This window comes from Puntigrus tetrazona, unplaced genomic scaffold (assembly GCF_018831695.1).
Source record: "Puntigrus tetrazona isolate hp1 unplaced genomic scaffold, ASM1883169v1 S000000746, whole genome shotgun sequence".
Taxonomy (NCBI): domain Eukaryota; kingdom Metazoa; phylum Chordata; class Actinopteri; order Cypriniformes; family Cyprinidae; genus Puntigrus; species Puntigrus tetrazona.
In genome coordinates this window covers 2,175,001-2,190,000 of record NW_025048355.1, presented here as the reverse complement: position 1 = coordinate 2,190,000, position 15,000 = coordinate 2,175,001, and the positions used below count along the sequence as shown (strand labels likewise).

Below are 15,000 nucleotides of genomic sequence, written 5' to 3'. Positions count from 1 at the left end.
TGAACTCATTGGCAGATATTTAAAAAAAAAAAAACATAAATGTGACACGTTTTCCTTCATGTCCTTGTTTGCAGTGAAGGAAAAGGGATGTAAAATAAGAGCGATTCACAGTTAGTTATTAAATTTTAATGACGGATCACGAAGACAATCATTCTTCTTTATGATAGCATGCACTGATAAATTATTAACATCTATATCTGATGAATTCAGTCAATGAATGTGACCCTGGAGCACAAAAGCAGTTCTGTTTGTAGCTGTTCTGTGTCAGGAATCATTAGCGTATAGAGATCATGTTCCTCAGAGATTTAGTCAGTTTCTCAGTGTGAATATATCATTAGTGATCAAGGTGTTCGTCTGGACCGCTTTAAAGGGGATGTTCAGACTGCTTTGGTTCTCTCGGGTCACACGTCTCATGTTGACTCGTCTATGAATCGCTGCGAGTGTCAGACAGAGAGCATCTCGTGGCTAATCTTAGCTCGTGCCGCAGCCCCAGCCGCCTCCCGCCAGACGACACTGCCCTGAATCCAGAGTCATGTGATGATGTTTAACTCTTGAAGGTGTTGGAGGAGAAGGACAGGCAGATAGCCGTCCTTCACGAACAGCTCGCTAAGCGTCAGCGCACGGGGACAGAGCCTGAGAACGAGGTAAAGACGTGTGTGTGTGTGTGTGTGTGTGTGTGTGTGTGTGTGTGTGGAAGCCGCGTCACACACGCATGCATGCAGCAGCAGCCGTCAACCCGTGTGTGTGTGCGTCGTCTGTCTGGTTTGGTGCATCTCGTGTCTTTTGCCAGCTTGTGTTTGCATCTTATTTTGAGCAAGCGTGACACAAGCGGCGAAACGCATGAGCGTGTGTTTAAAGAGTGCCTGGCGATTCTTTAAACGGGACGTGTTTGCTGTTCTTCGGAGCAGACCTCGGATCCTGAGCTTTGATGTGGTTTGGTGTGTGTTCCTCTTGTTCTGCGCCGTGTTTTTCTTGAACTCGTCTCACACCCTCCTGGTGAAAGGGACGTCTTGACCAGAAAGAGAACGACCGACCCAGTCCCATGTTTTTGATTGAGGAAGATGAAATGAGATGTTTAGCAGGATGCTCACGCTGCTCTTTTCCACACAGTAGAAGACAAGTGACATGACATAATATCATTATATATATATATATATATATATATATATATATATATATATATATATATATATATATATATATATTAGTGCATCAAATTAAACAAAAATGAGAATTGTTCCTTTAAATAGTTTAGCTTTAACAAAAGTCTATTTGTTAACGTTTTATTTTAAAGTAACTGTTAATTTTAGTTGTATTTAATCACTCCAGGTCACTGTGTGAGTCACTGTATGAAAGAGAGCTTATTGTCTAATACATCCTTTTTGTGTTCCCTAAAAAAACATGGGTTAATGATGACAGAATATTTATATTTGCATAAAAGCAAAAGAATAGCATGTAGGCATATATTGCACGGCTGATATATTCTTGCCTCAGATTTCTAAATCTTTCTGTATTTTTTTTAATTTTCAGTATTTTGAAGAAATGCGTCGTCAAAAGAAGATATTTTGTCATCATTTCCTCATGCTCATGTTGTTACAACTTATATTATTATATTTTTTACTGAAATGCAGAGAATGTCTGAGTTATTCATATGATGATAGTGTGTATTGTTTTATTGCTGGTGCCATAATAACTCATAGAGCTCATGCTCTATATTCTATATTCTGAATTCATGAAAGAAGCATGTACTCTTCAGTTATTCAGAGGAATGGAATATATATATATATATGTATCTATGTGTATGCATGTATGTATGTATGTGTGTATATATATATATATATATATAATATATATATATATATGTATGTATGTGTTTACATTTTACTTTTATTTAAATTTTAAGCATTATTTAAACAGCAAAAAAACACTTTATAGGACAATTTCATATATATATTTTTTTATTTTTTTACAATAACATACATTACATTACTAATATTCATTCATATATTATTACATTTTTAAACATTACATTTAATTTATTAGACATGTTTTTTATGTCATTAAACTATTAAAAAACATAAAAATAATAATTTGGGGGTAAAGAAAATAATTAGTTTATTTTTTAAGTGGGTCTCTTCAATTTTTTATTTATTTTTTTATATTTTTAGTAGTTCGTGATAAGTTGTCGTTAAATTGTAAGTTTAATGAATTCAATTGCAAATAAATGCAATGAAATGCATCAACGCTCAGTGAAATAAATCAATCGTTTTGGTGCATCGCTACATTTATCATTGCATATTTAATCTCGTCAGTATAAAGTGATTCATTCAAGCCGTCGTCTTTAACGGCACGCCAAGCAGCAGCTTGAACATTTGTCAGAATATTGTGTGGTGAGCCGATGTGTCGCTCTGCAGGCGGCGCAGCTGAAGGACGAGCTCGTGGCCGAGCTGCAGGCGCAGGTGGAGTGTCTGCGGAGCGAGCAGCAGCGTCTGAAGAGGGACGGCGAGGAGGAGGTGGAGCAGCTCGGCTCCGTCATCGAGAAGCTGCAGCACGAGCTCACCCTCATCGAGCGCACGCAGGGTCCCGACGAGTACGACGAGATGAGGCAGAGGATGGAGGAGGCGCTGAGGGACAAGACCGCCTCGCTCGTCGTGCTGCAGGCCCAGGTCCAGGCGCTGGAGGAGAGCGCCGGGTCAAAGGTCACGAGCCTGAGTCGGCGGGTGGAGGAGCTGGAGACCAGCGTGGAGGAGAAGGACTCGGAGCTGAGAGCGTGCAGGTCAGGCTTCATCACCTCCAAGCGGTCCGGGGACGCCTTAGCCTGTGACTGGGTTGCCAGATTTCAAGATTTCTGGGTTGCCAGATTTCAGATTTAAACGCTAACTAATACCTTCTCATCCAATCACGAAAATTCAGCAGATACCCATCCAATCCAGCACAGTATTTCTTTAATCAGTTTAGCTTTTCTTTACTTCTCTGTGTTGACCTGATCAGCAATATTTTGTGTTGAAAAAATATGAAAAAGGTAGTTTTTAAAAAACTAACAATTGAAACTGTATATAATCATAATATATGACGGAAATACTATTATTATGTAGGTTGGTGGTTAATTGAGCAAAACATATTCTAAAAAAAACCCCAGGATGACTAATTCTGGTCAGATGTTACACATTGCTTTTTGTATTGTTGTAAAATACATTCAAATATAACGTACGTTTATAAATACATATATACTGTAAAACGACTAAAACATCTCCAAATATTCATCTGTGCCTCACGTTGAACGATCGAATGGCTTCAGAACAAATATAGACCACGAAAACTTCATGGTACTTAATGTTTGCGTGCCGACGCACAAGGTCTCGTCTCACCGATGCCAGATGAACAGAAAATGAGCGTATTAGACCCGATAGCGATCACGAGTAATGGATGGATGCAAAAAAAACTCATAATAATTCATTGATTAATAATTAATTATAAAAGACGCAGCTAAAAAGTTTGAAAAATAATCTCTTTACGTGCAAACATGTACTCCAGATAAAAGCTTTTTTTTATAAGAGTTTTCATGGTTGCCAGATGTCATGCGTTTAAATCCCCCCCCCCGTTGAATGTAGTTTCCTTAGTTAAAATAATGACCAAAAATATATTTACCGTTTTATATTTTCCTAGATGATGCAGACATCTCGCTGTGACTATATTAAGATGCAATATTACTGACAAAAAAGAGGAGGAAAAAACAGACCTTCATGAGGTTTCATGCTTGCATTTGCCAAGTATAAATGACAACCGTGATCAATAACTGCGGTTTGCAATCCGTTTGACCAGTATACAGCATGGTTAAAATGTGACTTAGCTTTAATTCAGACTTTTAGTGCACTAAAACATGCATAACCCACACTAAGACTAAATTGCATACTTCCCACGACCGCAGGCTGAAGGTGGAGCGAGCGCAAACGGACGCCGGCGCTCTGTACGAGAAAGTGTCTCAGCTGGAGGAGAAACTCAGGGAGAAGGTGGCCGCCGTTCTGGTCAGTCAAGCACAACTGGAAGCCATCCAGACCCAAACCAAAGAGCTCCGCGCTGAGGCCCGCGCAGGAGAAGCCATAGGCCCCAGCGCGCAGCTGCGGTCGGAGGGCCTCACGGCGCAGGACGGCACCTCCACCGGGGGGACCGGTCTGCTGGCGGAGAAGCTGAAGGAGCTGGAGGAGGGTCTGAGCGGGATGCAGAAGGACCAGGAGCTTCAGAAGCAGCTGTTGAGCAGCTCTGAGGAGGAGGTGATGGAGTATGAGAGGAGGTTAGCTGTGATGATCGACCTCCTGAACCAGATGAGGACCAGACCGAGCAGATCATGGCTGCCGGCCGCCGAGGTGCGTCACTGCTGCACTGACAGTTATTAACATTATTATTAATTAATATTTTGGGTAAACTGATACTTTAAATACAATGAATTAATATATTAGTATGATTTAAAGTGGGCAGCTGATATATTGTCATTACCGATATTATCGGCCGATATTTGGCATTTTTTGATTATCAATAATTTTGTTATATTTGGCCGATAAATGAGACTTTCATCATAATTATTAGTTTAGTTTATATTAGCTTTTGTTTAACAGTTCTGTCAAATAACCGAACGGCAAATGCTGCAAGACTTTACAGAAGATTACAGAATCAAGAAATTCCTATAAATCATTTAATTCCAGCAGTTTATTTTACAGGTTTTTTTTTTTTCAATCAAGTTGAAATGATTAAACCACAGAGCTTTTATTTTGGCGGCGAGCACTGTTAAATGAATAGTTCCCCCAAAAATGAAAGCCAGCCCGTATTTTACTCACCCCAGAGCCATCCTAGGTGTATCTGGATAGCGGCCATTATTGTGAAGTTACGAACATCAGATATATCCGCTAGCAGGGGCTGTCACATGTCCTCTGATGCAGATCGCTGGGTTTTTGTCAAACATGTATATTTTTAATATGATAAATATCTGTTTTTTTGTTGTCGTTTTTTTTACCGACACACAACGTAAGACATAAGTTGCGTCATACGTCGAGGGACACGTCAGCCAAGAAGCTTACTTGAAGTCAGTTTTTTACTTCGAGATAATTCGAGAACTACAGCTTTACGCCGTAATACTTGCAGACATGTCACATTTCCGTCGTTTAGAATAATGGCCGCTATCCACGAGTCATACAGACTGTATGTCATATATACTGTAATCGTCCTTCGTGTGTGAACTCCTCCTTCAATCAATCAATCAATCAATACTTTTTATTTTGGCATCAAAGCTCTTTACTGAGCAGCGGCACGCTTGACTCTAAACATGCAGCACACGTCTCTTTCTGATTTCTATAGTTCCTCCGTCCAAGTGAGGATTTCAGTTTTGTATTGATTTCTGTTTGAGATGATCTGTAGAGTTGGTGTGTGTCCTCAGGGGTCAGGGGAGGGCGGTCAGGCGCTGTCGGAGCTGCTGCCGGAGGTCAGAGGTCAAGCGGCGTCCACGGAAGAGGAGCTGAGCCGCACGCTTCAGGAAGAGATCCGGGTACAAGGCCGCCTTCTCATGAACTATTCACCATAGTTTGAATTCGTTTTTTATGTTAGTTTTTTTAGTAATATTGTTTAGTAATATGTAATATCGCTTGTATCCATGTTTATGCACATTTGAGTTATTTTAGTAACTGGAATAGGTTTTTACATGATATTACATTGTGATAAACGTTTCAGTGCATCTTCAGTAGCTTTGTGTCGTTTTAATTTCAAGGTAATTTGTGTTCATTTGTAGGGTTGCACAATTAGTATTTTTTATGATAACGATCATTTAAAAATAAAAACAGATATAATATACAGTGCACAGACACATCACGCCATGCTTCCTGTCTCACCGGTTCATCACTTAGGTGTTCTTAGCTTGTGACCGTAGATCACTTAGTTCAGCGTAAGAAACATCTAGAAAAGGTACTTTTCTGTTTATTATCCGTTATCTGGTTAAATAATAGCGCACGGATTTCACTGAGATTGGACGCAGTTTTGTGTTGCGACGCAAGCTTCCTGCGAGAGCGACCTTGACTTCCTGTTCCTGCCGCAGGTGTCGCCGAGCTCGCGTGAAGAGGACGCCGCCGAGACGACGCGACTGCTGGCGGAGCTGCAGGAGGTCAGAGGTCACGCGAGCGGCACGCTGCAGGAGCTGGAGAGCTGCAGGGGTCAAAGGGTCAGGCTGGAGGAGCTGCTGCAGGTGCCGCTCACTTCCTCCATACAGCATCAGTACATGTTCTGTCATATGAACCCGTGTATAGATATACATGTACATATTCACAGGGCTCGCGTGTTATGGAAACACAGACTTTGATTTTTGGATGTGATTCGTTGATTTCACAGCGCTATTATATCTATTATATATATATATATATATATATATATATATATATATATATATATATATATATATATATATATATATATATATATATATATTATATTATATATATTTTTTTTTTGAGTATTAGTATTATATCTAAATTGATATGTAATTGCAAAATTTTGGTAAAACACAAGCATATAATTTACATGTTAATACAATTTAAATTGCACAAGAAAAATTTCTGAAATTTTATATATATAAACATTATTTAACATTGTTTAAACATTATTTTTATTCTTTTATATTTTATTTTAAATGTTCTGTTGTAATTATTTATATATATATATATATATATATATATATATATATATAATTTTGCATTTCTTTTCCCATTTTTTGTATTTTTTTTCTTTTATGTGTATATATGGATCAATGTCAATTTTGTTAATAAAAGATATATAAAAAGTAATTATAGTTTTTGTAATTATAGTAATTGTATTTTATGTTTAATGAATTAATTAAAATGAATAATGCTAATAATTTAGTAATGAATGAATGATTAGTGTTTTTCTGCATGCAGCTGATGTTTGTTGTTTGTTCAGGAGCGGGAGATGAGCATCGCTCTGCTGAAGGACCAGCTTCACAGGGTGAGTGTCCTCCGCCGGATCTCACTCGTCTGACGGGCGCTCGCTGTGACCTTTAACCTCTGCTGCTCTCTCCTCAGGCGTCGCAGGAGGACGACCGCTCCACCACGGAGCTGCTGCAGGAGCTGCAGGAGGTCAAAGGTGAAGCGGCCGTCTCCAGAGAAGAGCTGAGGAGCCTCCGAGAGCGCGGCCTCAAACTGCAGGAGGAGATCCAGGTACTTCCTGTTCACTCCTGTCTGCTTCCTGTCTGCTGCCCCCTAGTGCTGGATGAAGGAGCCAAAGAGCTTACAAATGTTTTACATAAAAGCAAAAAAATCTAAATAAATAAAACATGGATATAAAGTACATTTGTTAAATTATTTACAAAAAAATTTACTAGAGCTTGAATGTCTTTACAATAGTAGGGTTTTTTTTCTTAAAAAAGTTAAATGCATTTATTTTCATTTTAAATAAATTTTACTAAGTATTTTATTTTGAAATCATTTTAATTTGACCTGTTAATGACTATATAATGTTTTTTATTAAGTACTTCTTTTTGCTTTTAATTAAAAAAATCTTTTATGTATTTTAATTTTACATTCTTGTTTTGTTTTCATTTTAAAATAATGTTCATTTCAGATTTATATGATCTAATTACTTTTTGGAAGTGTCTTATTGCCATAGGTTTTGGCTATTTATTTAAATGCACAGTATATTAATTCATATATTAAAGTAATTTTAGAGTGCATTTTTAGAGTGTATTTTTTATTTTATTAATATTTATTGTTTATTATTCTGTTAAGATTTTATTACATTTTAATTTATTATTTTTAGCCTATTTTTTATTTATTATATTACATTATAAATTACTACATCTTTACATTTTTGATTAATTATTTGTTATATTTTTACATTTTTATCATTTTATTTTTAGTACACTTACATGTGTACATGTGTATACATGTGTAGAGGGACCGCAGCAAAATAATGCACAGAGCTAAATAAACCCCCTGATCTTAGCTGAATGGTGGGCCCAGATCTTTCACTGAAGCACAGACGTGACTTGGTCCGATGGTTTCTCTCTCTCTCAGGTCAGAGACGCGTCCATCGCTGAGCTGAAGGATAAAGTTCGGGAGCTCCAGACCGCTTTGACCAGATCCAGCGAGGAGGAGGAGGAGGAGGAGGAGGAGGCGAGACGGAGAGGAGACGCCGGAGAGCATCACGGGCCGGACCGGAGCACGGAGCTGCAGGAGATGATGGCGGAGTACGAGGAGAAGATCGCTCAGATGCAGGAGCTGCATGCGGCCGAGATCCTGGACATGGAGGCCAGACACATCTCTGAGAGCGAGAGCCTGAGGAGAGAGACCCAGCAGCTGGAGGACGAGTGTGTGGCGCTGAGAGACGCCGTACACACACTCCGGACCGCACAGGTCACTGAGGTCAGCTTCAATCGGTCACTGAGATCAGGGCCAAAATAACGGTTTTATGTAATATGTGTGCTCTGTATATTTATTATGTATATATTATGCATGTAAATATTTATGAAAAAATTATTTATATATATATAAAAATTGAGATACTAAATTCCTATTTTTAAATTAATTAATATAATTTTACATTTTTATTATTTCTTTAATTTTTATTAACTGTTTATTGATTTCATATTCATTTTACTTTTTAAGTTGTAGAAAGTGTTTTTTTTTTAAATGATAATAATATACATATATATTTTATGTTATTTCAGTTCATGTTTAGTTGAAACTAACAAATGTTTAGTTCCAAAGTGTCTTTGTGTTTAGTTTGCTGTAATAACCCTGATGTTACTCCACATTCACAAAGATGATGGAGCGACGACTACTAATGATTTTCTTTTACTTTGTTGCGTGTGTAAAAAAAAAATAGTTTCAGAAGTTCAACTTTCATTAAAATAGTCATGTTATTCTGTGTTTAAGTAGCACACGCTAACAAATAATTCACAATAAAACCAGAAACATTTATTAAGAAAATAAAAATAGTCTGTCTTCAAATTCTCTTCAAAATAAAATATTGTGCTTTTCTCAGGCAGCGTCCGTGAGATCTGAGCGTCCAGCCGTCTCTCCGTTCAAAGATGGATACACCAGTGGTGAGGGATTACTACAAACATTCATATTACAGCTAGAATCACTCACTTTTATTTAGTTATTGTCTTGTTTTGGTTTATGAGAAAATGTAATTCGATGAAAATCATGGTAAAAATAATTGGTCAGTGAAGTGAACACATGTTTGGTCGGTGGAATGCGTCCTCGATGTGTGTGTGTGTGTGTGTGTGTGTGTGTGTGTGTGTGTGTGTGTGTGTGTGTCACAGACAGCGGGTCAGACTGGAGTCAGCGAGTGGCGTCTGATGCTCCTCACCTGCAGCAGGAGAACCGCAGCACACCTGAAGGAGCCCGGCGGGACCCGGAGCCGGACGTCCTGCCCGACAGGATCAAGGTGAGGCTGCTCTCATACATCATCATGTTTCATGGGGGCGGGGCTTGGGCTGGGGGCAGTGCACTTGTAGGCCACGCCCCCACCAGGTGGAAGCAGAAACAGCACAGGACTATGATTTTAAAAGTTAATCTCTACGCATCTTATATTAGATGAATCAGATGTGTGTATAGACTGTAGCCCAAAGTGCTGCTGTAAGAATCTGAAAGGAATAATTACTATAATAATGTTCTCTCAGAGCTTGCTGCGGGAGGTCCATCAGGAGGGCATGCAGGTGCTGTCTCTGTCCGAGCTGCCTCTGACCGAAGGAGCTCCTCAGAGCTGGAGCAGAGAGAGAGACGCCTTCATCAACACCCTCGAGTCCCTCACACTCCTCATCAGCAGACTGCAGACACACACACAGGTGAGCGCGCACACACACACACACAGGTGATAGCTCAGGTGGTCCGTGTGTGTAGGTGGATGGAGACTGACTCACACACACACACACACACAGGTGAGCGCACACACACACACACACACACACACACAGGTGAGCGCACACACACACACACACACACAGGTGAGCACATGCACACATACACACACACACACAGGTGAACACACACAGGTGATCTCACACACGCACACACACACAGAGTTGAGCGCGCACACACACATGCACACACACACATGCACACACACAGGTGATCTCACACACACACACACATACACACACACAGGTGAGCGCACACACACACACACAGGTGAGCGCGCACACACACACACACAGAGTTGAGTGCGCACACACACCCCTACACACACACACACACACACATGCACATGCACACACACACAGGTGATCGCACACACACACACACACATACACACACACACAGGTGAGCGAGCACACATACGCACGCACGCACGCACACACACATGCTCAGGTGTTGTGTGTGTAGGTGGATGGAGACTGACTCTCTCACACACACACACACACAGACACAGACACAGGTGAGCGCACACACACACATACACACACACGCACACAGGTGAGCACACATGCACACACACACGCACACACACACACAGGTGATAGCTCAGGTGTTGTGTGTGTGTGTGTGTGGAGGTGGATGGAGACTGACTCTCTCACACACACACACACAGACACAGGTGAGCGCGCACACACGCGCACACATGCACACACACACACACACAGTTGAGCGCACACACACACAGGTGATAGCTCAGGTGTTGTGTGTGTAGGTGGATGGAGACTGACTCTCTCTCACACACACACACACACAGACACAGGTGAGCGCGCACACACACATACACACGCACGCACACAGGTGAGCACATGCACACACACACACACAGTTGAGCGCGCACACACACACAGGTGATAGCTCAGGTGTTGTGTGTGTGTGTGTACACACACATGGAGACTGACTCTCACACACACACACACAGACACAGGTGAGCAGGCGCAGGTGGATGGCACACACACACACACACACACACACACACAGTTGAGCGCGCACACACACATACACACGCACGCACACAGGTGAGCACACACACAGGTGATAGCTCAGGTGTGTGTGTGTGTAGGTGGATGGAGACTGGCGAGCGGAGCTGCTCTCTGGTGTCCAGCGGGTGTTTGTTCAGGAGCGAGACGCACTCAAGAACATCTTATACTCTCACCTGGAGCGTCTGGACACGGCTGACGCCGTCATTCATCTCAACCAGCTGGAGAGAGCGCTAGCCGAGCAGGTTAGCATACGCCTTTGTTACTCACACACCAGATATCACTTGTGATAGTTTTCCACTGTAGCTCGTTTGTGTGGAGGAGGGTGTGAACTGTGACCCCCAAACGTGTGTGTGTGTGTGTGTGTGTGTGTTCAGGACGCGAGGCAGCGGGAGCTGATGGGAGCTCTGTTCTCCGCTGACAGACACAGTCTCCTCTCAGAGATCCAGCAGCTCAGAGATCAGCTCCAGGAGCTCACAGCCGGTAACACCACGGCTCTCTACAACCACTGACTCTTTAACCTTTAAAGTCTAACCTTCAAAAGCTGTTCTCATGTAACATTCTCACTTGAAATACTCAGAGTTAAAAAGAATATTGCTAACTCGTCACTGATAACCTGTTGATTATTAGGATGAGTATCACACATCAGTCCTCAGAAATACATAACAACACACTATGAGTCAGAATTATACACTCTTCTTTTATGACAAAAATCAGTAGGATATTAAGTAAAGATCATGTTCCATGAAGATATTTCCTACCGTACACTATATAAAAACCTAATGTATGATTACATTTTGAACAACTTGTATATATTTAGATTGGATCTTATCTACTGAATCCATATAGGACTTAAAAAGTTATCAGCAGTGACTAATTAAATACATTTGTTACTCTTTATTTTCAAGTGTCTTTGTTACAATGCAATTATTTTTTTAAGTACTGAATAATGTTAATTAATTACATGTTACAGTACATTACTGTTTGGGTATTATTACTAATTATCATCATAATAACACTAAATGATGTATATGTAACGTGTAACAAGCACACCTTGTGATAAAGTGTTATCTGTACAGTAATGAAGCGGTGGTTTAGAGCATCTTACCCAGCAGCGCTCAGCTTCAGCTTCAGCTTCAAACAGGGCTTTATTTCTGTGTTGATCAGGAACAGAGAGAGAGAGACCGGAGGAGATGAAGACCGAACTCAAACAGACTAAACTAGAGCTAGAGTGTGCTCTGCAGACACAGCACAAACACCTGAAGGAGCTCGACGCACTCCGGTAACACACACACACACACACACACACACACTCACAGAGACAGAGACTGACGGAGAGAGACACACACAGGGAGAGAGAGAAAGAGAGACACTCTCACACACACACACACACAGAAACAGAGAGAGACACGCACAGGTAGAGAGACACACACACACACACACACACACACACACACACACAGAGACAGAGAGACTGACAGAGAGAGACACGCACAGGTAGAGAGAGAGAGAGAGACACTCACACACACACATACATGCTCACTTTCACACAGAGAGAGAGAAAGTCTCACACACACACACACAGAGAGAGACTCATACTCTCAAACACAGATAGAGAGCGAGAGAGACATTTACATACATATACTCACTCACACACACACACACACACACACACACAGAGACACACCCAGGTAGAGCGAGAGAGACATTTACATACATATACTCACTCACACACAAACAGCAGAGAGAGAGACACACACACACATACTCACACTCATTCTCGTGGTTCACGTATTAAACCGTTAGCTTTAACATTCAGATTGTTCCACTTTGACTCATTTTTGTTTATTCATTGAGCTCGACCCGTTATTTACTGTAATTATGACAGTCGTATATTTATGACTCAAACATACTCAAAATATTTAAGTCACAAACATACACACACCTGCATACAGAGCTGCTCTAAGGACTGAGTAGTGTGTGTGTGTGTGTGTGTGTGTGTGTGTGTGTGTGTGTGTGTGTGTGTGGGTCAGCACGGAGGTGTCTCTGAAGGCTGCTGAGGTGGACTCACTGAACGACAGACTGTCTCAGGAGCAGAAGAAAGCCAGAGAGCTGCAGTGGGCCTTCGAGAAGGAGAGATGCCGGTCGGACAGGAAGCAGGAGGCCGAGAGAGAGGAAGTGGAGGTAACCTATATTGATGGGTTGTTAGGAAAGCCACTTTCAAAGTAATGCGTTACAACATTACGTTAAACAAGCAACATGCATTACTAAGTTAGGAAAAGTAATCTGATAACTAATGTAGTGTGTTCCTCAACACGGAGTAAGGTGTGTGTGTGTGTGTGTGTGTGTGTGTCCTCAGGATCTGAAGCTGTCTCTGGAGGAGCTCTCGAGCGCTCTGGAGAAAGAGAGGCAGACTTCAGCTCGACTCAGAGACGTCAGCGACTCCTCAGAGCTACAGGTATCAGTGTTTGGTTTTTTTATACTTAATCGGCTTTAATTCTATTCAGTTTCAGCTGACTGAAGGGCATTAACCGTACGGCACTATTCATTTTGTCAGCCGTTTTTGTTAGTCTTAGTCTTAATCAAATGCACGTTTTAGTTGCATGTAGACAACCTCGCCCTGTTCTCTGTGTGTTCAGGTGCAGCTGGAGGCTCAGAGAGCTCGCTCCGAGGAGCTCAGCGGCGCTCTGGAGAAACAGAAGGAGCTCAACACACAGCTGCTGAAGCGCTGGCAGACACACACACAGCCCGAGACGCCACACACACTCCTGCAGGCCGAGGCCACCTGCAGCCAAGTGAGTCCAGATCTTATTCGTCACGTGCAATTTGTCCAAATGTTGTTCTGGTACCTTCCAGGACTGTGCAGGAGAAAGAAGAAAAGTGTAGAATGGGAAATAAATGCAGCAAAAATATACATCAAAATAACAATATATAATGACATCAAATAAAATGTAAAAAGTCACATGCAAAAACATGCTGTGATAGTTTGGATTTGTTAGTAAAAAATCGTACAAAATAATATAGTAATATTGCAACATGTTGTTATAATATGAAGTAATAATTATTATTTTTAATACTTGAGAACATCATTTATTTCTCAGCATCATTACTCCAGTCTGAAGAGTCAAATGATTCATCAGAAATCATTCTAATATACTGTTTAATTATTAGATTATCTACGTTGGCAACACTTGTTGTTTTTATTCATTTAAATTATTATTTATTTTTTTACATTTGCCAGGCTTTTTTTGATAAATGAAAAGTTAAAAATAACAGCAAATCTTTCTAACAATATAAATCTTTGCTATCGCTTCTTTCAATTGAACACGTACTTGCTGAATAAAAGTCTTAATTAAAATAAATATTTATAAAAATTGCCTGACCAAAAAAATTTGTTACAAAATATTAATATTTTTAATAAATGCTCTTATTTTTTTTCTTTTTATTCGTCAGAGAATTTAAAAAAACTAAGTATCACGGGTTCCAAAAACAAAATGAATTAACTGTTAAATAAACTGTTTTGATGACTGATTTTGAAATTATTTCTGGAGGATCATGTGACACTAAAGACTGGAGTAATGATGCTGAAATTCAGCTTCGCTTTTAAAAAAAAACGACAAGAAAAAAACACATTTTTAGACTTGCACTCAATTGCATAAATAACACTAGCTTCTATATATATTCTATACATGTACATGTTGACATATAATGCGCGAACACACACACACACACACACACACACACATAAGTCTAAAAGTGTGTGTTTTTTTGTGTGAGTGTTAGTGAGTGCTAGTGTTAGAGGGTCAAATGAAGATGAAACGGATGTGTCTTGTAGATGGACTGTCACACCGTAAGATGCTATCCCTGAGTGTGTATGAGATGATGGAGGTGAGGTGTGTGTGTGTGTGTGTGTGTGTGTGCAGGTGGAGGCCGGGGTTCTCTCGGTGGAGTCTCTGCTGCAGACGCTGCAGGCGCAGCTGGACGAGAAGCAGGCGCAGGTGGTGCAGCTGATGGAGCAGCTGGAGACACGCAAGCTGGAGGCGCTGCAG

The 15,000-nt window shown here is 40.8% G+C and overlaps 1 protein-coding gene across 1 annotated transcript in view; it reads left to right on the top strand.

The window, feature by feature from the left end:
• Positions 1–15,000, top strand: part of akap9 (A kinase (PRKA) anchor protein 9) — an 84,758-nt gene that overhangs the window by 62,386 nt on the left and 7,372 nt on the right. The window contains exons 28-45 of the mRNA XM_043233027.1: positions 558–644; positions 2,415–2,776; positions 3,929–4,364; positions 5,429–5,536; positions 6,080–6,226; positions 6,955–6,999; positions 7,077–7,211; positions 8,067–8,414; positions 9,037–9,097; positions 9,320–9,444; positions 9,680–9,844; positions 11,035–11,196; positions 11,329–11,434; positions 12,119–12,233; positions 12,985–13,135; positions 13,311–13,409; positions 13,591–13,746; positions 14,875–15,000. The exon at positions 14,875–15,000 is cut by the window's right edge and continues 362 nt beyond it. Coding sequence (XP_043088962.1) covers positions 558–644; positions 2,415–2,776; positions 3,929–4,364; positions 5,429–5,536; positions 6,080–6,226; positions 6,955–6,999; positions 7,077–7,211; positions 8,067–8,414; positions 9,037–9,097; positions 9,320–9,444; positions 9,680–9,844; positions 11,035–11,196; positions 11,329–11,434; positions 12,119–12,233; positions 12,985–13,135; positions 13,311–13,409; positions 13,591–13,746; positions 14,875–15,000 — 2,934 coding nt within the window. The remainder of the gene's footprint in view (positions 1–557; positions 645–2,414; positions 2,777–3,928; positions 4,365–5,428; positions 5,537–6,079; positions 6,227–6,954; positions 7,000–7,076; positions 7,212–8,066; positions 8,415–9,036; positions 9,098–9,319; positions 9,445–9,679; positions 9,845–11,034; positions 11,197–11,328; positions 11,435–12,118; positions 12,234–12,984; positions 13,136–13,310; positions 13,410–13,590; positions 13,747–14,874) is intronic.